The sequence below is a fragment of the Chelonoidis abingdonii genome, chromosome 8 (genome assembly GCF_003597395.2).
Source record: "Chelonoidis abingdonii isolate Lonesome George chromosome 8, CheloAbing_2.0, whole genome shotgun sequence".
NCBI lineage: Eukaryota > Metazoa > Chordata > Testudines > Testudinidae > Chelonoidis > Chelonoidis abingdonii.
Genome location: NC_133776.1, coordinates 103,852,103 through 103,880,056, shown reverse-complemented (window position 1 = coordinate 103,880,056; position 27,954 = coordinate 103,852,103). Strand labels below are relative to the sequence as shown.

General features: G+C 46.8%; 1 protein-coding gene across 2 annotated transcripts; it reads left to right on the top strand.

Moving 5' to 3' along the window:
* The first annotated feature begins 205 nt into the window (after window positions 1–205).
* SLC6A14 (solute carrier family 6 member 14) lies at window positions 206–27,322 on the top strand. Of its 2 annotated transcripts, XM_032776449.2 has the most exons (14): window positions 206–272; window positions 590–758; window positions 6,097–6,228; window positions 9,229–9,390; window positions 10,602–10,740; window positions 12,101–12,233; window positions 14,446–14,586; window positions 15,992–16,220; window positions 17,179–17,304; window positions 17,840–17,958; window positions 18,740–18,839; window positions 19,346–19,455; window positions 21,076–21,243; window positions 25,382–27,322. In XM_032776449.2, exons 1-14 carry the CDS (start codon window positions 225–227, stop codon window positions 25,529–25,531), a joined length of 1,926 nt encoding a protein of 641 aa, XP_032632340.1. In that variant the 5' UTR covers window positions 206–224; the 3' UTR covers window positions 25,532–27,322. The 2 variants fall into 2 exon arrangements, with proteins under 2 accessions (XP_032632340.1, XP_032632341.1); XM_032776450.2 differs by lacking the exon at window positions 206–272 and having other exon boundaries at window positions 627–691.
* Window positions 27,323–27,954: the final 632 nt, after the last annotated feature.

Here is a 27,954-nt window from a genome sequence, read left to right as displayed (position 1 = left end):
GGGGGGGGGGGCTGGCAGGTGATTTACCTGCCGCAAAGACACGGCCCCGCCCTGCCGCGGGAAGCCCGCCTGGGAGGTGCCCAACTCGCCGCGCCCCACCCGGGGCAGCCCCGGTCCCGCCGCGCTCGTCACGGCCGGGCAACCCACGGGAGCGGGGGACGGATAAAGGGCCCGGCCCCGCGGCCGCCGCTCACTCGGGCCGGGGAGCGCTCGGAGCCGGGCTCATGGGGACACTCACGCTGCCCGCCAGCCTCTGCTGCGGGAGAAGGAAGGTGCGAGCCGGGCAGGTGCAGCCTGCGGGAGGGGGGGGGCGCTCGGGGACCCGGGCAGGTGCATCGGGGGGGCACTCGGGACCCCTGGACAGGTGCATCGGGGGGGCGCTCGGGGCCTGGGGAGGTGCAGCCGGGGGGGCGCTAGGGATCCCTGGCGGGAGCCCCGAGGCACCCCGTGGAGCCGGGTGTCCCCCCGAAACACCGGCAGCACCGGGGTCTGGGCTCCGTCTCTCTCCCTGGGGCTCCACGTTTCGGGTGCGGGTCTCCGAGGAGCTCCCGGCCGGGCCCGCGGTGATCCCCCCGCTCTGCCCCCACAGGACTTCACACTCTCGAAGGGGAAAGATGCCCCCGCGGGGCAGAGCGACGAGAACGCGGAGCGGGGGAACTGGTCCAGCAAGACGGACTATCTGCTGTCCATGGTGGGCTACGCGGTGGGGCTGGGCAACGTCTGGCGCTTCCCCTACCTCACCTACCAGAACGGAGGCGGTGAGTGCTGCTGTCCCCACCTCCCTGCGAGCACGCCAGGCTTGTTGTTAGACCCTCTCAAACCCCAGTCTCACAGCCAAACACCCCGGAGCAGTTGCAGAAGTTGGGAGACAGATTTGAATGAATGTTAAGCTGGCATCAGCCTTTCTAATGGGCTAAGCCCAAACCCTAACCCTGGAAAAGGTGGGGGTGGGCCCCTCTCTAGTTAGCAGTGGATCAGGGTGCTAGCAAGGGAAGGACAAGGTGAAGTATCAGTTCCAAACCCCTTACCTGCCAGGCAATGATGATAGTGTAACTATCAGGAAAGGAACTGAAATACTCCTCTGGTGGCTTGTAACTAAACCATCCCTAATGCTCAGTTACTGAGGGACAGCACCCATTGCTATATTTGCTTTCTGCAACCAAAGCTCTGTAGAACTTTTCATGTGTGATGTACCCGAGTATTTGGAGTCCAATATCTCAGCTGTATGGTTAAATTTATCTACATCTGGGTTATTGCAGATTATGTACTATGTGTCTTTTAAGTGTTTTTAAACAAACTTTGTATCTGTGGATAATCTAAGCACTGTCCTGGGGTGGGCAAATTTCTTAGCCTGAGGGCCACACCTGGGCATGGAAATTGTATGGCAGGCCGTGAATGCTCACAAAATTGGGGTTGGGGTGCGGGAGGGGGTGAGGGCTCTGGTTGGGGGTGCGGGCTCCAGGGTGGGGCCAGAAATGAGGAGTTCAGGGTATGGGAGGGGGCTCCAGGCTGGGCCGGGGGTTGGGGTGTGTGTGGGAATGAGGGCTCCAGCTGGGGGTGTGGGCTCTGGGGTGGAGCTGGGAATGAGGGGTGCCAGAGGCTGCTCTGGGCTGGGACCAAGGGGTTCAGAGGGTAGGAGGAGGATCAGGCCTGGGGCACGGGCTTGGGGTGCAGGTCCAGGCTGCATTTCCCGCAAGCAGCAGCATGTCCCCCCTATGGCTCTTAAACAGAGACTCGTCCAGGTAGCTCCACATGCTGCTCTGTCTGGAGGTGCCATTCCTCCAGCTCCCATTGGCTGCAGTTCTCGGCCAATGGGAGCTGCGGGGGTGGTGCTTGGGGCTGGGGCAGCATGTGGAGCCATGTGGCTGTCTCTATATGTAGGAGCCAGAGGGAGAACGTGGGGAGACACATGGAGTGGGGTAAGCCCCAGACCCCGTTCCTCACTGGGAGCTCGAGGACTGGATTAAAATGTCTGGAGGGCCAGATGTGGCTCCCAAGCTGTAGTTTGTCCACCCCTCCACTATGCCCAGATACATAGAGACTCTTTTCTCAACCTGTGTATTATATAATTTTAACATTAGCTTTAATAACATTTTAACCCTATTTAGCACTTAGTTAGTAATGTCCATCTGAGGCTCTCCAAGCCAGGAGAATAAGATAAGCACCCTAATCAGACAGATGGGAAAACAAGGTACAGAGACGCTGTAACTTGTTCAGACTTATGCAGTGAGTCAGTGGCAGAACCCAAACCAGAATCCGGGTCTCCTGACTCCCATTCCAGTGCTCTGTGGACCAAATCTACTGCCAGGGAATAGGGATGGGTAACCAGCCAGACCGCAATATTCTCAGCATTTGGTAAATCCTGACACCTCAGTCCAGCAATGCATTGAAGCACGTGTGTGAAGCTTCAAGTTAGTTTGACTGCATGTGTGATTTACATGTACCTAAGTGCTTTGCTGGCCTGGGGCCTGAAGACATCCCTGCTTCACTGTTGTCAGTGCAATAGGACTAGTCATTTGACAGAGGGTCACTCGTGTGAGTAAAACAGTTGCAGGACAGGCTTTAACGCTGAAATCATTAGACTGAAGAACACAGAGAAAAGTAATTGTGACGTGATCTGAAATAAATGACACAACTTAGAGCAGCAATTCTCAAACTGTGGGTCGGGACCCCAAAGTGGGTCGTGACCCTGTTTTAATGGGGTCACCAGGGCTGGCTTAGTCTTGCTGGAGTCCAGGGCTGAAGCCAAAGCCCGAGAGTTTCAGACCCGGGTGGCAGGGCTCAGGTTACAGGCCCCTTGTCTGGGGCTGAAGCCCTTGGGCTTTGGCTTTGATTCTCCCCTTCCCCCACCCCACCCAAGGCAGTGGGCAGGGGCTTTGGTCCCCCCTCCTGGGGTCGTGTAATAACTTTTGTTCTCAGAAGGGGTCGCGATGCAGTGAAGTTTGAGAACCCTTGACAGAGCCGATTCTGTTTGTTGTTAATGGCTGTTTCTGGTGTAAATGTTGAAGGTTACACTTATCTATACTTCATAATGCTGCACTCCAATTAGAAACCGTCCCACACTGAACAGGGCTGCCCGAGGGGGGGGAAGCGGGCAAGTGGGGCAATTTTCTCCGGGTCCCGCAGGGGCCCTGTCAGCCACTCTGGGTTTTTGGCAGCATTTTGGTGGCGGGCCCTTCCCTCGCTCCGGGTCTTCAGTGGCGTCTCCTTCAGTGCAGTGGAAGACTCAGAGCAAGTGAAGGACCCATTGCTGATGTGCTGCCGCAGCCTCGGAGCGCTGCCCGGTGAGTACAAGTGCCACAAGCAGCGGGGGAAAAAAACGCAATCGGAGGCACTTGGGCTGCTCTACCGCCCCCACTTCATTCTTTGGTGGCAATTCAGTGGCAGGTCCCTCTCAGTGGGAAGGCCCTGCCGCCAAATTGCTACCTGGCCCTGTCTCAGGCCCCCTGAATCCTCTGGGCGGCCCTGACACTAAATGATGTTCAATGCCTATTTATTTTAAAGTGGCCTCCCCTTTTTTACCTGGATTAAAAATAGTTTATCCCAAACAGAGACTAAGAATAAAGGTCTCTAATCTATTCACTACAAGGTTACATTCCATGGGTGCCTTGGCAGCTCCTTCACAGAACATGTGACTGGCTTTACCTGACAAATCTCTGGTGAATCACTTGGCTGAATGCAGAGGCAGGATAGACAAACTTTGGCCTGTCCTGTGATTTGTGGAGGTCCGAGATTCTATTTCAGGTGGGAAAAGCAGGTGTTTAAGCTAAATGCCTTAGGGCCCAGTCCAACTCCCATTTAAGGTCAATGAGTATTTATATTGTAAGTGCAACATGGCTAGATTATGTAACTTTGCATACGGACATTTCAGTATAGATATATGGAGTACACAGTGGCATTCGTGGCATACATCTTTTATTGGCATGTGTTTGGTCTGGTTGCATTACTCATGAGTGATGAAGCAGAATTCTACTCCAAAACAAATATTAATAAAAAATCAGTATATCACACTGCACTGTCATGCAGTGACATGTCACAGCTATTTGAGGAATATTTTAGAATTAAAAAATATTTTTTGGGATGATTTTTTGTATCCTTCTGCCTGTAAGGCCAGGTGCCTTCAGCAAGTCATGAATGCATTTGCTGAACTTTAAACATGAGTCATTTGCTTGAACTCAGTGGGGTTACTTACATGCTTAAGGTTAAGCATGTGTTTAAATATCTTGCCAAACAGGGTCCCTAGTTTATCTTAAACCCCTTTGTGGCTGAAGAGAAAAAGCAGATGAACAGCTGCATGTGCATGAATATCAGCTGTCTTACCGGGCGCTGTTTCTCTCTCACACTTGTGCACTACAGCAAATATGAAATGTGGGTCCTTCTCATAGTACAACAGAGCTCAGTAATGAGAGGTGCTGGAACAATGTGTGTAGTGGGGGGCTGAGAGCCATTGAACCAAACCATAAACCCTGTATATGATGGAAACTACTTCAAACCGGGGGATGTGGCAGCCCCTCAACACCCCTATTTCCAGCACCTATGTCCCTGACCCCAGTTTAATGTGAAATTTAGGAAAGGATTCATGCAAGAGGCCGGCTGAGACTCTGTATCAGAAAGGAGTCAGCCATATGAAACCATATGAAACAAATTACAAACATTTTCATGTTCTAGCCATTCTAACAGTGAGTTGCAAATCACCACTAAGTACAAAGAAGAAACAGTTCATTTCTGTTTTAAATTTAAAAGCATAAGGTACTGTAGAATGCAAACAAAATCAAGAGTACACACAGCCAGATATTGTCTCTTGTCTTCCTGACAGAGCAGCATGTGTTGCACAGTTTTTTATCCTTCTTTTCACAAAAGAAAAGTTGTGCCATAAAAATTCGTCAGTTCTAAGTTCCAGAGCCTAGCAGGGTGGCTCAGTGCTGTCAGTGCCTGTGGCAGTATGAGGCGGCGCTGCAGAGGAGAAGCAGCTAGAGGCATTGTGCAATGTCTAAAATTAGTGTTAAAGGTTTCTTTTGATTTACTGTTATTTATATATGATGGACCAGATTGAGCTATTTTTACTCACATGAGTAGTATATGACTCATGCTGTGCAGCCCCAGGCTGGTTCTAATTATCAGTATTTATATAGCACTGTACATTTGCTTGGCACCTATAGAAAAAAAAAAAAGAGATGAGGTCAGGTTTTTGATAATTTAATCTTTCTATGTGTGTGTGAAAATCCAGGGTGCAAATAACCATGGATGCAGTTTTGAGCCTACACTGATTTGCAGGTGGAACTGGTGTAATGTGGAAGTCTAAGTACCTGTTTTGTGAGGGCAATACAGTGCACGTTTTATTTTGCTTAAATGATTAATATTCAAATTATTTTTTTTATTAATAGTTGGTTTTATAAAATGTTTATTTTTAAATTACAATATCTAAATCTTGGGCTGAACTTTGTTACAGTGTTCCTGTAAGCAATTACTGAAAGTAAAAAGCAGGTAGGGGAAACCAGATAATTTAAAAACTTTCAGATATATGTTATGCAAGTACATCTATTCCCTTTTATTCAAAATATTGAAGGCCCACCGTTTCAGCCTTAGGTGGGCTTTTAGTACTGTGCCTTGAATCTTAGCCTTTTAAATAAGTTATTCAGAGATCGAGCCTCCTCAGCATCTTTCTGACCTACTGATCTTTTCCCGTGAAACATATTTTCAGCGCCATAGGCACAATTCATAGTCATGCCTGAAGGTACATCAGGGATCTATGTGACACAAGCAAACATCTCTGGATAGACAAGGTAACCAGGCAATTGCTCAGCCTGTTGTTGATAAGAATAATTGTGAAAGAAGTAAATAAATTTGAACTTTAGTTTACATAACAGCCATGCTTATGTTACTAACGTTACCTTTACTGGAACTTGGATCAAACCACCAACGAGTAATTACCCCTTTCGTCTGCAAATACTATTTGATTTTACAGAACACCGTCCTTTTAAAAAAACAATCTGTACGTTCTGTACAAAGTAAAAATCACTTTGGTACATTTGCATCTGTGGCTATACAAAAAGAGCAGAATTGGGCTGGTATAATAGGTTTTTCTGTTTTCCCCAGGTGCCTTTCTAATACCCTACACAATTATGCTGGCATTAGCTGGTTTACCTTTATTTTTTTTGGAATGTTCCCTGGGGCAGTTTGCCAGTTTGGGGCCAGTTTCTGTGTGGAGAATATTACCAATTTTACAAGGTCAGTGACATTAGTTTTTTATGTATAGATCTTCTTTTGTTGCTCTAACAGTCAAAAGTGGATTAATAATTTTCCCTTAATGCTTCTGGCTAGTGTCATAAATTAGACTCTAGAATACTGTACATGGTGTGTCGTGCCATTTCATGGATGGCCAAACTGAGAGGGCTAGTATGTGCTGTATGAGAGGAAACTGAATTCATGGCACTATATGTGATACATCAGAAGCAGCAATTTTCCAGAGTGTCAATGTAACGTTATTGTTTCTCATTTACTGGCTATGTCTTCTCATTCTATGTGCTAAATAGGGGTCTACATGGGACATGCAAATCCTGCATTTAGCTGCTCAGATTGGCACTTGCATGTGTAAAGAATCATTTTATGCACCCACGTGCCTATGCACCTAGGCCTCTATTCCAGCAATGTGGTCTGTGGGGCACTGAGCCTGCTGCAATCAGAGACATCCCACACACATGGGAATCAGGATCATGGGGCAAAAACCGCCCTTATTTGCATCCATTCTGTTCCAACAAGGCTGGACATAAACGAGGGCATCATTGGGCCTGCATGCCCTCCTGACCACCCAGCTGCATTGAGATAGGAATAAGGAAATTACATTTGCAATCATATTAAGATCTTTATTTGCCTTTACTGATCCTGTGTATTAGTAGACAACAAAAAGGGATTATGTCCAGGCATTTACTGTTCCTTGCCCGTTTCTACCTCAAAACTCACCAGAAACAACAAGGCACTGCACGCAAGCTTCCAAAATCTGCACAAGATGAAAAGAAGGATGGATCCTACCCCTGGAGATAGCCAGGGCTGTGTGTATGTAAACACGTATGTCATATATACTCCCCGAGATCATTAGAAAAGGTTTGGTAGGTTGACCTCAAACTCACAAAGTTCCTTTTGACAAAGGAAAAGCTGCAGTGTCCTTGCAAACCACCATTTTATGCTGCCTTTCATTCACTGATGCAACTAGCAATCGCAATGAGATCTCTACAAACAATGCAATCAGCTCCAGTTTCCTTGCATTTTATTTCGAGACACCCAGACCAAAATCATTGAATTTCAGGGATACAGAAAGTTTAAAACCTCACTCAGACTTCACAAATGGCTCTGGTTTTTCTACACAGCTGGCCCAAACCCTGCATCCAACCCCTCATTTGGGATATTCAAAATCTGGATCCAGTCCCTAATTTTGTGGCTTCAGCCCATCTCTGTTTGTTACTGCCCAGGGTAAAAGGAATGAAGATAATTCTTCTCCACTGATCTTCTGCTTTTCCATTTAACTAGCACCGATATTTTCCACCCCCATTTTCCTCTATTTAACAGATTTCTTTTAGCGATGCACCCTCCCTTTCCCCTCCTGTCTGTCTTCTTCACCAGTCCTTTCTTCAGCTGCAAAGAGCTGGACATGGTTCCCTTCAGCACGTGATTCATTGCTCCTTGTATTGGCTACAGAGAGTGATATGGTACATCCCCTCTTTTCCCCGCTCACAGTCTATTGCCACAATTTCCTTCTTTCCCGGTAGTCTGGGATCCGATCTCATCCCCCCCGCCTCCAACTGGGCTTCCCGTAAGTGAGCTGGCCTGGTTCTTTAATACTAACATGGACTCTTGGACTAGCATGGGGTAGTTTTCCTCAACTCAGTGTGGAATGCAGAAGACTCTCCCTTACTTTATCAAGTTGTTTATATTTATCTTTAAAATTATGTAAATAACCTAATAAATTAGCCTGAATGATCTTAGTTTTACTGCTGAGGAAGAGCAATAAGGTTAAGCTGTTAGTTTATTTACATGCAGAAGTGACACATCTTCGCAGACTTTAGCCACACTGTGCCTGTAGAAATCAGCTATGTCCAAATTTTCCCTTCAGCACCAGACTCCCCTCGGTATCTGAACCAGTGCAATCTGGTCTCCTCTCTTTGGCCTGGACTGCCTTGGAGCAGATGTTGTATTCTGTTCTGTTCTTATTTTGCCCTCTTCACCATAGTATCTTCGTCCTCAGTTGGGCTGCTCCACACACTAACATTACAGACTCTTAGACTTTAAGGCCAGAAGGGACCCTTATGATCATCTGGTCTAACCTCCTGCACCTTGCAGGCCACAGAACCTCACCCACCTACTCCTGTACTCCCCTAACCTCTGGCTGAGTTCCTTTCTTCCTCCTGCTGCACTACACTGACCCTTCCTCCCCTATATTTTCAAGGAGGTGTATAGCACTGGGATTGGGCGACGATATTCCCTACAGCTATTAAAATGTAGTGTGTCTCCCCCGCCAACTCTTCAGCAATGCTGAGGCTTTTTTTGTTTATTGCAATCTGCAACCTGTAAATCCCAAAGTGCACCTTCCTTCCTGGTAGACAGGCAGCTTTTTCAGAATTAAAATGGAACATGCATATACTTGTGTCCTCTAATTCTGTCTCTTCTCTAGCCTGATTCTAATAAATCAGGATGCAACAGGGACAATACAAATAGTTATCAGAGTTTTTAAACATTACAGAGTTCTACCACTTTGCGTTTGAAGCTCAAGTACCACTCTCCATCATGGGATCTCCTCAAGAGAGCTTTGCCTACACCACATGGTATAAGATCCACCCTGAACTTTTCTCTGCAGTACAGTAGTTCTACCATGTGTTTGCATGTCACTTTTGTCTGGTCTGGTCTCTTTCTGATGTCACATCAGCCTTCGCTGCTTCCTCTCTGTGCACGTGTGGAACTCCTCTCACAAGCTGGCAGTAAATGAAGGGTGCATTGAAGTGAACCATGGTCATTGTACATATGCAGGGAATTGTTATATGCCCAAGGTTTATTCACAGGGAATTGTCTTTTCCTGGTATATATCCAACAATACTGTGCAATCCAGTGGACAGTCAAATAATTTCTAGGCAATGTATAGGAAGGGTAGAGAAATGTGGAGTTCACTGAAGTTGATGATTGACGTTCTCCTTATACTATGTTTGGATTGGATGATGAAACTTCTGCTCTCTTTTCTAGGAGTGGGAATCACGATGGTCATCATCACCGTCTTGGTGACCGTCTATTACAATGTTATAATTGCCTATGCCCTCTACTATCTGTTTGCTTCCTTTCAAAGTGTACTGCCATGGTCAGACTGCTTTGCGTGGGCAGATGAAAATTGCAGCAAAACACCTGTAGGTACGGTACTTTTAAATAATCCACACTATTACTAGGAATAATTCCATTGCTTCTGTTTCCCAGTAATAAGCAAAAGGCATTAAAAAGGGCAGTAGGGGGACAGTTAGTTGGCCATGATGCTGTCTGGAAACCTTACCTTGAGAACCAGTTGACACCTGGACTAATCTTCTTTCCATCTGCCTGTAGCATTTGCCCATGTGATCTGTTGGGAACTAGAATGACTCCTCCTCTCTGCCTTTCTACTCATCTTTCCTTCTTCTCTAGAATAACACATTTCTAGACTGGTATAAAATCACCAAACATACCACACTGCAATTTCCTTAGTGCTTCGTGACAAAGAAATGGCTGTCCTAATGCAAAAGAAATGCATATCTAGTGCATTCACCTGGGATTTTTCCAAAATTCTTTATCCTATATGTGTTGCTTTGTTGACACCATGTGTTGGATGGACATTGGCTTCATGTTTCATCATGTCTTTAGATAATATTTCCAGGCTAATGATTGCCTGTGTGCATGCATGTTTAAAAATTGTAATTTCCCATCCCCTAGTGAAGTTTAATAGTTTATCACAGACTGCAGTTCTGACATATTATTTAACAGTTTTACATTTATACATTTCAAGGAGGTTCTCATTTAAAAGACTAATAACAATGTTTCACCTCATATTAAAAGAGTGCTGGATTGGTATAAAAGTCAGACAAATTGCCTCAAAATTCTGCACTACAATTTCACCAGGGTTTCACGTCAAGTAAATCCTCTTGCTGATAGTGCTCTTTAATATATTGATCAACTCTTGTTTGGCTTAAACTGTAGCCAAGAGATTTGCAGTACATTTTAAAGAGAACTAGGAATAATGCCAGTCTGTTCCCATCAGTATGATATGGGGTTGCTATAGATGAGTGTGAACTGAAATACTGGATCTGGCCCTTACATTATCAAAGAGTTGGAAATCCTAACTGCACCCAGATCCGATTTTTGCAAATGTTTCCTATCTTTGTGTTAGGCCAGCCAGATTCCCAGAGCTGGACCCACCAGACCTGGGAGTGTTTGGGTAAGGAGCCAAATCCACATCTGAAAGTGGTGACTGGAATCTGTTTGTAGTTACCACAAGAAAACACACTGAAGCCATAACAGCACGAAAAAGGCACTCACTGTAATCAAAGTCTGTTTCTGATTTCACCACTGAACATTAACAACCCTTTTTCTTTTAGTGAGTGATTGCAATACGACCTTACCAAACGGGATAATCATTCACACAAACTACTCGTACGTCACCAGCAACAATCTAACCTGTCTCAATGGCAGCTTAACGTATAAACAAGTGCAACTTCCCAGTGAGCAGTACTGGAAGTGAGTATACAGTACCACTTTTACATTGCTAAAATCAGTATGTGCTGGGTAGGGTTTGGGGAACCCTCTGTGTAACTCAGACCATGCTCTAGAAACAGCTTTGGGCCAAGTTCATGGGACTGCAAACTAAACCTGAGCAGTTCTGTCCAGAAAACATTAAATACTGAATCAGGGGTGACACATGGAACACAAGTCACAGAAAAGCACAAGAACAAATTTATAACTAAGAAATAAATAATAAAATTGAGGAAGTTTTCTCCCCTTAAACTCCTGAACATAAGGCACGTTCTTTATCTCAAATTAGGATGTTGAAAATATGCAGCCAGTCCACTTGCCTTCTATATACCTGTCATTACAGAACACTTTCCAGGACAGGCAAGTGTTCATAATGTGTGGTGTCTCACCTGCATACCCCACACTTAGGCGTATGATTCAGTGCTGCCTGATGATGAATAGAGTAATAGGCCCTGCCAGGGTGTGCATTGACATGCCATCAGTTCACCTGGGGCCAGAAGCCACGTGGCTCCAGACCCCCTGGAAGCATGTCACTCGTGAATCAGTGCTCACCGTAGCATGGTTTGTCGCTGTTACAATACAGATCTTTCAGAACCACTCTGTGTCTGTGACCCAGGCACCTGGAGCTGCACAAAAGCCCATAACACAAAGGTGTTTTTCTCCTAGCACTATTCCATTGGCCACTTGCTCCTTCACTTTCTTTACCATCCTCAGCTGGTATAAATAACTATAACTCCACTGAAGAAAATCTGGCCCTAAATTGGAATCTACCTACTTCCATTTTTATAATGGTAATTGAGCTGGCAATGAGCAGAAAACTAGCCGGTTTGTTGGAGAGGTGTTTTCCTCCAGCTCCTCTGAGCCTGGCAGCACCAGGCTCGTCCTTTTAGTTAACAACCCGAGCTGGCTCTGTGCAGTAAGGTTCTCGTTTTAAAAACAGCACAGTAGTGTCTATATGCCTACTGAGCGTCAACCCGAGGCAGGGGTGAGAGGAAAGCACTGGTTTCTTTTTGAAGCCTCCAAAGAAACCAGCTTTCCCATCACTCCCAGCCTGGCCTGCTACCCGGGAAGTCAATGGAATTTAAGTACTTGCTGGAAATCAGCAAATAGTTAAAAGTTTAAATGGACACATTTAAGAGCCCAGCTGGGAGGCAGGGGTGGAGGGGGGCTGACAGGCTGTGCACCAATGGAAGTTGATGCATGGGTGTGACATCTCCAGCTAGACAGACATGAGCATCCCCTCTCCAGAGGTGGCTCTGGATAATCAGTGGGGTTCTTCATGCTAGCAGCTGCCACGCCCTGGTGCAAGCGATGCGATGCTGATCACAATGTCTTGTGCTTTCAGTAAAGTGGCCCTTCGGCGCTCCAGCGGGCTGGACGAGACAGGCGAAATTGTCTGGTACTTGGCCCTCTGCCTGCTCCTATCCTGGCTGATAGTCGGAGCTGCATTATTTAAAGGGATAAAATCTTCAGGAAAGGTAAGTTGAGAGGAACCTGTGCTAGATTTCTGGGACTGATCCTGCTGAGAGATGATCCCAGCTTCAGTGGCAGCTCAGTACCAGGTGGAGTCAGGCCCTGATTCACTAGCCCATGACACAGGCAATATCTGACTTGGCTGCTGCTGTTTGCTCATATTTTACATGACACGGATAAAGCACATGAGGCCTGATTCTGCCACCCTGACCTGAGCTCAACAGTCCCTTATTCCACCAGGAATGATGCTGTTGGGCCTTCTTATGATCACCTGAGAGATGTCGGCTGAGTTCCTGTTATAGCCTGGTCTCTTGTGAAGCATGCACATGCGCGCACACATGCACACGCACTCACACACACACACACACACACACTGCACGTGCACACACACATGCACACGCACATCCACTGAGCGTGCGTGCACACGCACATCCACACTGCATGTGTGTGGACACACACACAGTATGCACGTCTGTGATACCTACAGATTACCTAGGTTTAGCCTGAAAGCATGAGACCGATCCTGCATACAAATAAACACACGCCACTTCCTGCTGCATTGTAAAGTCCTGTCTCTGTCAACAGGAGCCCTCTAGGCTGTAGTCAGGGACTAGGCAGGAGGACTTTTTTTTCAGACTCGGGCCCACTGAAGTCACGTGACAGCCTCCAGGCTCTGAGTTCGTAAGTCAGTCCAGGCCCTGCAGCTCAGTTGGACAGAGAGACGTCACCACACAGCAGTGCTCCAGCCAGAGGGGCAACGTCTGCTAGGTCGGCCTCGCTGGTCCTCAGGGGATGTCTATACTGTAGCTGGAGGAGTGACTGCAGCATCTGAGACGCTGGCTTTGATCTCGCTGGCTCCCGTAACAATAGCAGAGAAGCCGCAGCAGCCTGGGCTGTACAAGCCCACCTCCGACCGTGGGAGCATACACAAAGCTAGCCCGGCCTGCCACAGCGTCTCTGCCGGTGTTATTGGAGCAGGCTGGCTGAAAGCTAGCTTGGGGTGTGCTGCAGCCACACCTCTGAGCATTCATTCATAACCCCAAGTCCTTCCATCCAGCCAGGCTCTACACCCGGCCTGAAGATCCCCCTCTCCCCAGGCCATGAGAGACAGAGGAGCCACTGGGGCTAAAGAGGGCTCCTCTCCCGCTTTCAGCCAGGAGGTCACTGTTACTCATTTTCTTACGAGAGGCCCGGCCCCCTTGCCTGATTTCTTGACTTCCCGTTCTTCTCTCGTTCTTCCTTCTTTGCTCCCATAGGTTTCTCCTTCTCCCTGGCTCCTCCAGTTCCTTGCTCAGTCCCGCCCGCCCATCCCCCATATCTGTCTCTATCTTCCCACTTGAATCTCCGCCTCCCTGCACCTAACGAATTTGATTTTCTTTCCCTTCCTCCCATGTCTGTCTCCTTCTCTCCTTGCTTCCTCATCACTTTTCTGTGCCTCTCACTCTTCTCCGCAACACAATTTCCTTCCCCTTCTCCTGTCTCTTTGGGCCATACCAGCTTCCATTCTAGCCTCTAGTTCCTTCCTCCTCTTAGGGGTCCTGGGCACTGCCTCTGCTTTTGACCTATAGGCCCTTCTCTCCCAGCATCAGAACAGGCGTGCCCCTTGGGCAATTAGAAAGAGGCTCTTGGAGCCAGTGTGTTGTGGTGCAATGCCACAGCATGATGCAATGCTGCGGCAAGGCATAACAAGCTATTCTGCCTCAGTTACAGAGGTAAATGACAGTGAAACCTGCAGCGAGCGCCACCGCCAGAGTTGTTGTTGTTATTTATTTGTGCTGTGGTAGCACCTAGGAGCCCCAGTTTATAGCCTGTGACCCCGCTGCGCCATGCGCTGTACAAATGCAGGAAAAAAGAAGGTCTCTGCCCCAACAAGCTTACAGCTCCCTTTGCTCAGTAACTAAATCTGCTCCCCTGGTTTTGTAATAAATACCCCACTGCTAGCCAGCTGGCTTGGGCAGGTCCTGAGGTGCTCACTGGGACAGGTTGGGTGAGGTTTGTTTGCCATTGTTGTGCACAGTTTATGAATCCAGACTGGTAATTTGTAGAGATGCACCAGGGAATGGTCATGTCCAGACTTGAATCCAGACTTTTCCAGCCCAGAGATGAATCCAGTGAATGGTTTGTTTGGATCCAGAGGTTTGGTTCAGGCCCTTTCTGGTCATTTTTATGTAGTATTTCCCCCAAGCCTAAGGCTTCTCCTTCCATTTCTCTTGTCAGGTTGTTTATTTCACAGCTCTCTTTCCATATGTTGTCCTCGTTATCCTGCTTGTCCGAGGTGCCACCCTGGAAGGTGCTCGGAATGGCATTGAGTATTACATTGGAACACAGTCCAATTTCACAAAGCTGGTGGAGGCAGAGGTAAGACTCAGGGATGGTTCTGAAAGCATAACATATTTGCTTGCTTAAATCAGCTGGTAATTACACGATCTCAGAGTTTATAAAGGCTGGCATGTGGCTTGGTTTCCAGAATACAATAGCTTCCTTCTTAACCAGACAGACTCCTCTTATCCCTCCCTTCCAGTGATTATCTAAAATTGGATCCTGCCTTCCAGGAACCCATAATTACAGCAAAACCCTCTCTCCCCACCTAGAGCCCATTTATCCAGAAAAAGGGCAAGTCTGCCGCATCATTTGAACAAAGAGGGGTCTGAGTAGGGTTGCCTACTATCACAGCTACATCTGAGGTTTCTGTGTTATCATCCTCTGTTTTTCCAGAGTGCGTAACTTTACTCGCTAGCCATGGACATACCCTATGGCCCGGTGATAAAGTTCTAGCCATGAGAGTGAGTTTTAGGTCTGCCTGCTTTGGTTGTCATGAACTTCAAGGCATTTTATCTGCAGATTTCATGAGTGTTTGAGCTTCAGTTTTAGACTGGTCACCTAAAACTGTGCCTTGCCCTGGAAGTTAAATCAGGGTAGAATAGGGGGTGGAGAGCAAGAGAGAAGACTTGCTCCTAGCATGGATCTTCTCTGAGGTTCTCTCCAACACCAACTCCTATTTAAGACCCAAGCTCAGGTGTGGTTCTTCCTAGCATACTATAATAAAGGCTGGATGGGGGCTGGGGACAGCACTTAGAGCCTTGCACTCAGCTGTCTATCTGGATCTCGCCTCTGTCACAGCGATGGCTGCTTCCATATTATTGCTGGTTGGTGTCCGGTATCGTTTGGTTCTCAGTGGATGGGTATCTGGTGCACATCACCTGAAATGTTAGTGTAACCCAAGACTGCCTCTCCAGTCACAGAGGCAGTTCTTCCAGGTCCCCATCTGAGGAGTATAGGTGGGACCATGTGTGTGGCAGCTTCCACCATTGCCAGCCTGCGCTGTCTGTGTATTTCTATATTTGTGTTTCTATGACATTCATATCTCAGCGCCTCCCAGACACATCAGTGAATTACATCTCTCCTCGCTCCTGTGCTGTAGGAAAGTACTTTCCCCACCAGTCTGGCCTATTGGGAAACTGAAATGCAGAACATTTAGATGACGTTGCCAAAGGTCACGCAGGTGGTCAATGCCCAAGGTAGGAATAGAATCAAGATCTCCTGGGTTCTGGTTCAGCGCCTTAAGCACAAGACCAGCCTTCGTGCCCTTTGGATAGGAAACGTCACTCCCCGGGTTCATTGATATGTGACACTTTTCACTAAAATTCCATAACATTATTTTTTTTAAAAATGCAGCACCCCTTACAGAACACACCTAATGGGTTAGAACAAGTATGTGGGGGTAAATAATATAATAACCTACCTTAAATTATTTCTGTTTTAGGTTTGGAAAGATGCAGCTACTCAGATATTCTTCTCCCTGTCGGTGGCCTGGGGGGGCCTGGTCGCTCTCTCCTCTTACAATAAGTTCCATAACAACTGCTATTCCGATGCCATTGTTGTTTGTTTAGTAAACTGCCTCACCAGCGTGTTTGCGGGATTTGCGATATTCTCTGTTTTGGGTCATATGGCTTTCCTGGCAGACAGACCTGTCTCTGAAGTTGTAGACTCAGGTTTGTTTGATAGTCTCACTATTCATCTCAAAGTCTTCTTGTTTGACACACTCTTGAGTTGTTTTCTAAACCTATTTAATCTCCGCTGCTGTGACCGTAGTTTATTGGTGCCAAGCACTGTCAGTGTTTAGAGGTTTGAAAGAAGGAGGATGTTCTGTCCTGGTTTTCCATCACTAGTTGACTTCATGCTGTCCACCATAAGTCAATGGAACTTCTGCTCCTAAGTCACTAAGGAGCTATTGAAAATCCCACTCTATGTATCGAGTGTATCTCAGCTGATGGGCAGGAGCAGCGATAGATTGATGCATAGGGTAATAGAAGAGGACATTTAAAAAAATGAAAATACAGGCTTGATATTGATTCTATTTGTCCTATTGCATCAAACAGGTTAGTAAATCTTCCAACTTATAGGTGAAATTCATCCCATACACAAGGCCTGTGCACAGTTTAAGTCCCACTGAAACACTAACAATAGGGCTTGAGTGGTTCTAAAGTAGCACACAAGCTTTTGGGATGACCAGATCTTCTCACCAGGGGGAGTTTCACCTCTCATCTATTTACGAATCCTAGACCTTCCTGTTTTGCTATTGGGATACTTTCTCGTTCAAGATCTGCCTGTAATATTAGCCTATTCAAATCTGAATCAAAGTAATGAAATGTCATTAGTAGTTTTCCGCAATCCTATTCAGCCACAGCTAATAAACCTGAGCTTTAATGAAGTTTGGTTCAGCAATTTCAGGCTACATCCTGCTTTGGTTATAGTCAGTAGCAAAACTTCCATTGACTTTAATGGTGTTGGATTTAGCCTTTAAATTGCCCAACCAACACCTGACTTTGTTCTGATATAATTTCTGATAAGTTCTGATATAATTTCCCATTATTTAAGTTTAAGAGAAATGAGTCAATTTTGCACTGACTGGGTCACGATAATAACATATCTTCTCCTCCTCTATTTCAGGGTTTGATTTGGCATTTGTTGTCTATCCATCAGCTCTCTCCAAACTACCAGTTGCCCCTCTTTGGTCCTTTTTATTTTTCTTCATGCTTTTACTGTTGGGGCTTGACTCTCAGTTTGCTTCCATAGGTGAGTAAGACATGACATTAGAGCTGGGTCAAATTTGTCAGCTGATTCCCCCCCTCCCCCAAACACCCGCAGACTTGGAATAACCAAAACATTTCAAGAATTTGTGTTAATTTCAGTGACTCACCCCAAAACCCTTCCAAAAATCAAATTTTCATTTTGACATTTTCCAGATTAAACATTTTCATTTTTCTATTTCCAATGACATGTTTAGAAATTTCCTTCAATTTTATTTTGAAGAAATTTTAAAATGCTTGAAAATTTCTGGTTGAACAAAATGTTTTGTTCAGTACAGAATTCTTATTTGTTCAACTTTTCAGTTTGCTGAACATGTTGAAATTTTTTCATTTCAAGTGAATTGAAGTTGACAATTATTTTATTTATTTATTTACTTATTTTCAGAAGAGCCAGTGAATGAAAAAAACAGTTATTCACACCGTTCTGCTTAAAATAACAAAATGTTTCCTGGTTAGTGTTAGCTGCATTTCTTCATTTTGCTGCCTATGTGCAACAAGTAACATTCGCTCTTCCCCTGCAGAAACAGTGACAACCACCATACAAGATATATACCCCAAAGTGATGAAAAAGATGAGGGTTCCTGTAACCCTAGGATTATGCATGCTGCTGTTTTTTCTTGGTCTCGTCTGCGTCACTCAGGTATAACATTAACTCTTTGTTGGCAATGGGTTTAATTATGGTTCAGCTGGTGGGGGAATTTGTACAAGACAGTACAATCATTTCCCTGTGTGATGAGCAAGTCTTGTGTTTCGGTATTCTGAGAGAGGTGGCCTCCATGCCCCCAGTTCTGCAAACGTCTATGGACATGCTTAATTTATGCATACAAGAAGTCCTACTGGCAGTATTTGCAGAATCCAGTCCTCTGAAATGACTATAATCTTTTAAATGGGAGACTTTGTCAGCTTATAATTTGTGAGCTGTTCTTTTAGTATCTGTGAGCCGTTGATTTAATTTTTTTCTTCAGTTCAGGAGATTAATTTGTGTAATCTTTGTGTGTAACCCACACAAGGAACTTCTGGGTCTTTGTCCCCCTCTAGTGGCTGGTGCATAACAGAGAATAAAAGTCAACTTCAGCCATACACTGCTAGTGTTACTCCTTTAGGTCAACCCACAAAAGCTGATGTTATAGAACCCAGGGTCCCAGATTCAAACCCTGCTGTCCTGTTCTGTGTGTTTTTATATGTGCTTTGTTATTACAATAGTGATCAGGAGTATGCCATCAAATGCACTTGTCTGTTTTAAATATAAATATTTAAATGAAATAATGTACAATGAATGAGATATCCACCTCTGGGAAACAGGGGTTTTAAATAAAAACCCAGACTGAGGTTTCATTTAGTTGGCATGAGTGCTTTGTACCGCCTTACAAAAGGTTACTAGCACTGGGTGAAAAGCTACTTCTTTATTCTTTGTTTTTCAGGCAGGAATTTACTGGGTGAACCTAGTGGATCATTTCTGTGCTGGATGGGGGATCCTTTTTGCAGCTGTCCTGGAAATAATAGGCATTAGCTGGATTTATGGTAAATCGCTGACACTGGAAAATCAAGCTGTGGGAATGCAAATAATCCCGGTCATATCACAGACATAAAACCAAAGCATTCTACAGAAAAATTTGCATAATATCTCAATGGTTAAAAATATCTCTTGGTCCAAATCATTAGAACATAAGAACGGCCATACTGGCTCAGACCAATGGTCCATCTAGCCCAGTACTCTGTCTTCTGACAGTGGCTAATGCCAGATGCTTCAAAGGGAATGAACAGAACAGGGCAATCATTGAGCGATCCACACTCTGTTGTCCACTCCCAGCTCCTGGCAATCAGAGGCTAGGGATACTCAGAGCATGGGGTTTCATCCCTGCCCATCCTGGCTAATAGCCATTTCTGGACCGATCCTCCATGAACTTATCATTGTAAGGAGCAATGCATCCATGCTTTGTAGCGCTCCCCATACTTGCTTTCTGTGCATATAAAACCCATGTTCTAGACCCGATCCTACAGTGTCCCCTTTGGCCATCTTCCAACAGGAGGAAACCGATTTATCCAAGACACTGAAATGATGATTGGCCAGAAGAGCTGGTGGTTCTGGCTGTGGTGGAGAGCATGCTGGTTCTTCATTACCCCTGTTCTCTTGACTGTAAGTACCACGCTCGAACTGCTCGGAATTTTTGGCCAAGAACATATTCATTCCACCTTGAACAGTTTCCCTGTAGAGATTTGGGGCTGCCCCTCTGAGCCTGCTTTAAAGCCAGCGCAACAGGCCAGCTGAGGTTCCTCCACGTGTGTGGTAACTCAGATGCCATCCCTGGCAGGCATCCCTCCCTGGGCACAGGACACATGGCTGCTGCCTTCATGCTCTGGCAGTGCCTGGCCAGTGCCTAGCAACTCAAGGGTTAAGGAATGCAGAGGGGGTTACCGGCATTGCTAGGAGCCAAAAGGCCATTTCTGGAGGTCAGACTAATGGCAACTAAGTCATTCCTTAAAGTGAGAGCAACAAGATCTCCATATCTCCAACACTGCCCAGCAGGAGCTGAGTGGGGTTGCTGCAGCCCTGGGGCTGGCGTATGGCCTTAGCAGAAGGGGAAATGTTTCACGATCTGTGTGAACCTGAATGTGGGATGGGGCAGGGAGCTCTCTGGCATGAGTTCCTTTCCCTGGAGAAGCTGACTGATTTCTGGCCATGGGGCAGGTTCTGGCCCCCAGCTCCCCCACTGGTGTATGGGGCTGACGTTTCCAGGGATGGTGCCCAGCCACTTCCCCCTGTTTGTCACATCCCCTGGCTCATCCCAGTTTGGGATATTGGAATTTCCTATGGGATGGAAATTCCATGTTCAGACCAGCTCTAGTGCCCTGCAGAATAGCTCTGACTTTTCCAAACGTGCCCCCAGCCAGTTTTGAATCTATCATCTGTCTCATCTTCCTCATACGAAGCCCCATGCATCAAAGACCTTACATGGAAATACTCACTCATTACTCTGAAATTTCTCCTCTCATTCCCGCCCTTTCTCTTCCCAACATTCCTGATGGACTTAACTGGGCTACTGAATCCCTGACACAATTCTCCTGAGGCCAATGGCATTACACCTGGGACAAACCAGCCCTTTCACCACATTCCTTACTCTCCAGGTTCTCTCCGATCATTGCTACTTTGTGCTCTCATGTGCTTCTCATCTTTCATATGTGCAAAACAAAAACAAAAACCACACCTGCAACTGTTGCAGACCCATTTCTAGCAACAACATTATCTCTAATCTTTCTAGGATACCCACGAGGAAATGCTCAATGTAAATATCTTACCTGGGCAGGAATGTTCTCCAGAACTTAACTCAGCATTCTTTGCCCCAATCCTGTAAACATTCGACTAGTGCACAGAGGTATAGTGAGCTTTCCTTCCACATCCTCAGAGCATGCCTGTGCATGTAAACCGAATGTGTGAGAGATGTGCCTGCCAAGTTATGCGGATTTCCAAGCAACACGGCTGTTTAAATATAAAAAAATAGAGGAAGTGTGTGCATGCAGGTCAATAGACACTTATAGGTCAGTAGAGGGCGATGCATGATCATTCTTATTGCCTGTCCACATCTGAAAACAAAGGCCTGAACTGCAAGCCAGAGTCTGCATACAGAAAGCACCTAGATCTCTGTCACAGCAGCAGAGATAAATATCTTGGAGATAAATTGATATATCGTGTGTTCAGTAATCAGTACAAATTGCTCTGAGCTTTAGTCAGGTTTTCTCCCTCTTTTTTTTCCAACAGGTGATTTTATGCTGGTCTTTGGTCACATTTTCGCCTCCTAAGTACGGATCAGTCGAATACCCTGCGTGGGGATCGGCCGTGGGCTGGTGCATGATTGTCTTCTGCATCATGTGGATTCCCATTGTTGCGATTGTAAAAATAGTAAAAGCGCAAGGAAACCTGTGGCAGGTAATGGTCTAAGAGAACAGCTGCAAGGGGGCTATGGGGTCAGCTGCCCTGACGGAAATTAATGGGGACACTCATCATGACCTCACTGGGGGTAGGATTCGACTCTGACTTTGTACGTTAATCAGACAAACTTGTTGGATCAAAACAAAGCCCTGTCATTGCCAGAGGTGAATTTGGCCCGACTGGTTGTCATACGAAGGTAATCAGCAATTCCCTTGGAATTTCATAGTCATTTGGCAGTAGGCAGTGTTTCCCTGTGGTATGGACGTGCAGTTTGGTCTGATCTTCATGGTCTCATTTGCTGCTTCTGTTGTTATCCCAGTGCTGAACTATGCAATTTCAAATCTACAGTTGGGCTCGCATCTTCACTTGGGCCACATCCCACTGTAGTTAATGAGGGTTCGGACTGAGGAAGAGACAAAGTGGGTGATGGTGAGAGAGACGAGCTTTCAAGATACGCGGAGCTCTTCAGGCTTGGGAAAGGTAGTGAGAGTGTCACAGCTAAGTACACAATGGCAGCCGATAATGTAGCATAAGTAATTAGCACTTGTTCTGAGGGCCCACTCAAGGTGAAATGGCCCATTAATATCCCTGTTGTCATAGGACAAAAAGAGGAGGGGAGTAGTAGGTATAGATTGTCGTAACAAGCCATAAATCCAGTGTCTTTATTAAGACCATGGGTTTTAGTGTCTCGCAAAGTGATTAATTTAAGCTCTCAGGCTCGTCTTTTGAAGGTGTTGGTGCAGATTTCCTTGGAGGATGAGGACTGAGAGGTCAGATGTAGAGTGATTGCTTGGGAAAAGTGTTCACCCACAGGTGACAGGGTGTTTTTCCTTTAATCATTTTCCTGTGTGAGCTCATTCGAGAGCGTAGTGATTGTTGAGTTTCACACACACAGGTGTAATTGGGCATTAAAAGCACTGGATGAGGTACACCACACCACGCTTGTATAGGACCATGGATCTTGAAGCGTGCATTTTGGGGTGATGACTCTCATACCTGTGGAGATATGGCTGCAGGTTTTGCATCAATTGTTCTGGCAGGATCTGATGCCACTTTGAGTTGGTGTGTCCTAGTCTGTGGGGAGCTTGCTTGTGATGATGAGTTTGGAGAGGCTGGGGGTAGTTTGAAGGCTGAAGAGGGGGTTCAGGAAATATTTCTTTCCAAATAGGGTCTCCTCTGAGTGGAGGTGTAATTGTTTGATGTTACCCCGTATGGGTTCCAGCGTGGGGTGGTGGGGACAAGTAAGGCTGTGTGGTTGGAAGGGGGGGGTCTTATTTCTGTTTTGAAGCAGGTTCTTTCAGGGGATTTTGGTGGCCTGTTCCGTGATGTGATCTAGTTCTCAGGTAGAAAGAATGAGGAGTAATTGTGGCACCTTAGAGACAACACATTTCTTTGGGCATAAGCTTTCGTGGGCTAAAACCCACTTCACCAGATGCATGGAGTGGAAAATACAGTAGGAATAAATATATATAGAGAGAGACACACACACACAGAGAGAGAGAAAACATGAAAACATAGGGGTTGCCATACCAATTCTAACGAGACAAATCAACTAAGCTGGGCTATTATCAGCAGGAGAAAAAAAACTTTTGTAGTGAGAATCAAGATGGTCCATTTCAAACAGTTGACAACTTCCTACTATATTTTCCACTCCATGCATCTGATGAAGTGGGTTTTAGCCCATGAAAGCTTATGCCCAAATACATTGGTTAGTCTCTAAGATGCCACAAATACTCCTCGTTCTTTTTGCTGATACAGACTAACACAGCTACCACTCTGAAACTTCTCCAGTAGAGTGTCCTTGTTTGGTGAAGGCAGTTTTAAATGTTTTAAGGGGTATATTCCAGACTTTCTCCTAGAAGAATATTCTGTGGTATCTGAGTGCCTGGCTGTAGGTAACAGATCTCTTGGTGTGTTTTGGGTGGTTACTGGATCTGTGAAAGTAGGTGTGGTGACCGGTGGGTGTCTGGTATACACTTATCTGAAGGGTTCCATTGTCGAAGCTGCTCACAGTGTCCAGGAAGTGGATGCTAGCGTGGGAATGATCCAGAGAGAGTTCAATGGACGGCTCGTGATTGTTGAAATTGTGGTGGAAGTCTGTGAGGGAGTTTAAGTTGTCTGTGCAGAGGATGAAAATATCATTGATGTATCTCTCATATATCAAATAGTATCTGTATAATAGTCTGATCTGGCTGGCTGTGTGCCAGTGCACAGGTGTATTTGCCAACTCATAGATTCTAAGGCCTGAAGGGACCATCATGATCATCTTCCAAGCCACAGAATTTCACCCACCCACTCCTGCCTCTGGCTGAGCTACTGACATCCTCAAATCATGATTTAAGGATTTCAAGTGACAGAGAATCCACCATTTACAGTAGTTTAAATCAGCAAGAAACTTGTGCCCCATGCTACAGAGGAAGGCAACCCCCACCCCCAGGCTAAGTTCCCTGTAAGCTGTGCGGACGCGCAGCAGCCTATCTAGCAACCTGAAGGTGCTCAGGGACCCCTCCCGGGGACCTGCCATGCCTGGGGCAGGGGCACTCCTCCTCCGGCCCTCACCTAGCCCAGCCCCCAACCTGCTGTGGTGCCCCTACCCCAGCCCCAATTCTGCTGCAGCCCAGACCGGCTGAGGCTGGGGAAAGGGCACCTATCCTGCAGCCCAACCCCAGAACTGCCACTGCAGGGAGTGGTGCCTTTCCCCCCAACCCAGGTGCTGCTGCAGAGAAAGAGAGCTGGGAGGAGTCCTCGCTGTAGTCCTGGAGCACCCTCCTGTACCCCAAACCCCTCATCCCTGGCCCCACCCCAGACCCTGCACCTCCAGCCAGAGCCGTCACCCCCTGCACCCAACCCTCTGCCCCAGCCCTGAGCCTCTCACCCAAGCCCCACCCCAGGGCCCACATCGCCGGCCGGAGCCCTCCCCCCAACACCCAACCCTCTTCTCCAGCCCTAAACCCCTCATTCCTGCCCCCCCCCAGAGCCGCATCCCCAGCCAAAGTCCTCAACACCTCCATATTGGTGCACATAACAAAATTAATTCCACACATGGGTGGGAAAAATGAGAGGAAACACTGCCCCCAGGGTCTCCGACAATTTGACCCAAGAAAAAATTCCATCATAATCTCCAATATGGTGATCAGTTTGACCCTGTGCTTGTGAGAGAGACCCACCAGCAAGACACTCGGGAAAGAATTCCCTGTTGTAACTCAGAGCCCTCCCCATCTAGTGTCCCATCACCAGCCATTGGAGAAATTTGCTGCTGGCAGTCACAGATGGGCTACATGCCATTGTAGGCATCACACCATCTCCTTCACAAATGTATTGAGCTCCGGCTTGAAGCCAGTTAGGTTTTTTTGCCCCCACTGCTCCCCTTGGAAGGCTGTTCCAGAGTTTCCCTCCTCTCATGGTAGAAACCTTTGTCTAATTTCAAGTCTAAACTTTTGCATGGCCAGTTTATAGCCGTTTGTTCTTCAGCTCATCTAATTTCAGCAAATAGGATTGCAGTATGCAGATAAAGTGAGCTGGAGAACAAAGATGGAGCCAGGAAAGAGGGTGAACAGGGGAAAGGGTGACCTATTTTGGATGTCACCTTTCACTGTGCAGTGAGCGCTGGGCAGCCGCAAGGGAAGCAGCAGAGAGCAGACAAGATGTGTAGGGGAGCAACCTCTGCTAGTGTAACCCACACACCTCCTGGGTATGAGGTTCTGTCCCCTCTAGTGGCACTGAGATCACTTAGAGTGTGTTCAGTGAGTCTGCTCTACAGCCTTAGCTAACAGCCAGTTGGCTTTTAGCTCATGCGGTAGAGGCTCATGCACTGAGGTCCTAGGTTCGATCCCAACCGGGGTCTGTCGGTGTTACACTAGCACAAGTCTATCAACCCAGGCGCTTTTGCAGCATGAGCTTTCAAAGCAACTGAACTTACTGAGCACTTGTGATTTGTAACCACATATTTGGATCGCTTTGATTTTGAACCTGAGGTGGGGGGTTGAGGCAGCGGGGAGGTTGGTGTTTAGATTTCTCCCCACTGTTCAACAAAAAATTACTGAATAAAGCATGGTGAAGAGAATAAAAACATACAAAGACATCTCAGCAGCTGGAATTTAAATCCCCTCTGGTGACTGTGTTTTTTGCTTCCCAGCGTATTGTGAGCTGCTGCCGGCCGACTGCTAACTGGGGTCCCTCTCTGGAATGTCACCGAGGAGAAAGGTACAGCCACATGGTAGATCCCCACAAAGAAAAAGACCAGGAGATCCCCACCGTGGATGGCTTCGTGCACAAGCTGGAATGAGACGCTTGCCCCGGGCTGCATTATTTTTAACACAAATGTGTTTTCTTTATGTTTAATGTTGGAAAATAGTGGTCCGAACTATTGAAAGCTGTACTATTTATTGTTAGCTCTGCCTTACAGGGGGGAGCAGGTCATGGAGTGGAGAGGAAAGCCCAAGCCCACGGGCTGGGAGGGCAGGAAAATACACTCCAGCCTCTCAGAGTATAGGGACTGGGAACAGTCTGTAGGGCCCCTGCCCTGCAGATGCTGCTGTGGGGGGATGTGTTCTGGTGCTCTCCTGCACAGGGCTTGAGCCACGGGGTTCTGTGCTGGGCACGTACCAACAAGCCATGATCCTGACACATCACCCCACGTGCTCTGTTTTCAGGAGCTGGTGCACAGCTCAGGCTGACGGCACACAGAGGGGCGGATGGGTTCCTGCTCTCCGCTCAGCAGCCCAGGGAAAGTGAATAATTGCTGCTGTCTGGGCCTTGCTCAGGTTTCTCAGGGCTTGGTGCTGAGCAAAATGTGCATCTGTGTTGTCTCTATCTCTCGACATTGGGGGTGACAAGCTGCCTGGCTTATGAGGCTAGAATGTAGCAACGCAAGTTCCCATCGATTTATCGTTGTTTCTACTGGAATTCCTCAGGGGTCACCTTTTGGTACGGTGTAAATACAGTCAGCATCCACTTGTCTGGTCCTCTCAACCCCAGCTTCCTTCGTGCTGAACTCAGGATTGCCCAAAGGGGGGGGGCAAGTAGGGCAATTTGCCCCAGGCCCCACAGGGGCCCCCACGAAAATATAGTATTCTGTAGTATTGCAAACTTTTTTTATGGAAGGGGCCCCCGAAATTGCTTTTCCCCAGGCCCCCTGAATCCTCTGGGCGGCCCTGGCTGAACTGCAGTAGAACCTTTCACCCTGCAGCTTTTGGTCTGTCTGTTCTTCCTGCACCGTGCACGGCTTTATCCATTCTTCCCTTCTCTGGAGCCCACACTCACAACAAAGCTCCCCCGGGCAGAGGTGCCGCATCAGGCCTGCGTGCTACTTCAGCCTTCAAAATAGGGCATAGGTGGGACTTCAGCGTTGCCCAGACCTTGTGCTGGTGATCTGCAATGGAGAGCAGAATTTCACTCTGAGTGCAGGGTATAACTGCCATTCATCATTTGCAACATCACCAGCTCAGCCACTCCAAAATTGTGAATGGAGACCCCCAAAATCATGAGATTGGCTTAAAAACCATGAGCACTGGGTTCTTTTATTTGCCTTCTGTTTTTTGTGGCTTTAGGGTTCACAGTTTTCAGCTCTTCTTGGCAATGATGGGACTAGAAACTTACTTTGCTTTTTAAATGAAAGCTGAAATTTGCACATAATCACATGACTCCAGGAGCTGTGTCTTTAAAAACAAACACCAAATTTTGTGAGATTTAGAAACATCAAATTTGTTCATTTCCTGCCAAATATGGAATGGGTGGTCTGATTAAGGGATGCTGACTGTGCAGACATTGTCTGGAAATCCCAACCCCATGCAGAAATCTTATTAAATGAACAATTAAAACTTGTACCTGTAGAATAGAGGATTTCTATTTTGCATTATTTAAAAAGCTGGGTGGGATTTTTTTTCTCTCGTGTTAATTGTGGATTTTTTTGAAACCACATGGCAGGGTTATCAAGTGCCAGTTCTGCTCAGCAGTATCTTACTACTTCTGGGCATGGAGGGGGCCGGATAGCTGAGTGCTGGCTGTACTGTATACACAGATCTACATTTTATACTGGCATTTTTATGATAAATTAACTGTCATGTTACTGTTTTTAGGAAATAAAATGTAGAGTTTTTACAACTTTTGGAACCAGATAATCCAAATGGCCTCTTTTCTCTCCCGCTGGGTAGAAAATCACCTGAAGAAAGACCCAGTGGTTCTTACCTGAGATTGTCAGAGCAGCTTTGTAATGCAGCAAGACTGGGGTGTCCTGAAGCAGGGATGAGGGAAGCCCCACCCACGAGGTATTTTACTGTGGGAGCCAGGAACAGACATAATAGACCTGGTCATGAGCTGCGATCCAGGCCCAGTGCAGAGGGCCAAGCTAGCTGCCTGTTTCCCTAGCTGGCAATTCCTCCACGATGGAGAAGTGTGCGGCTGGCACTGAGCCCATGTAGTCAGGTCCTGTGCTACCTGATCCCAGCTGCCCTGGGGAGATGGGGCAAGGTGGAGGCTTGGCTGGAGTGCACTGTTGCTCCTGGGCTGGCAGACATTCCCCTTGGAGGCTATTAGCTGGAATGTTACAGCAGCCTCTAGGCTGCTCTAAATTACTTTGGGGCCAGGTTTTTCATGGCACCAACCCAAGCTGCTCCCCAGTGAGAGGCTGGGGAAAGAGAGAGGCTGGAAGTCAGAATCTCCCTGGCTCCAGCCTGCCTTGCTCTAAGCAGAAGAGCTGGCAAGGTGTGA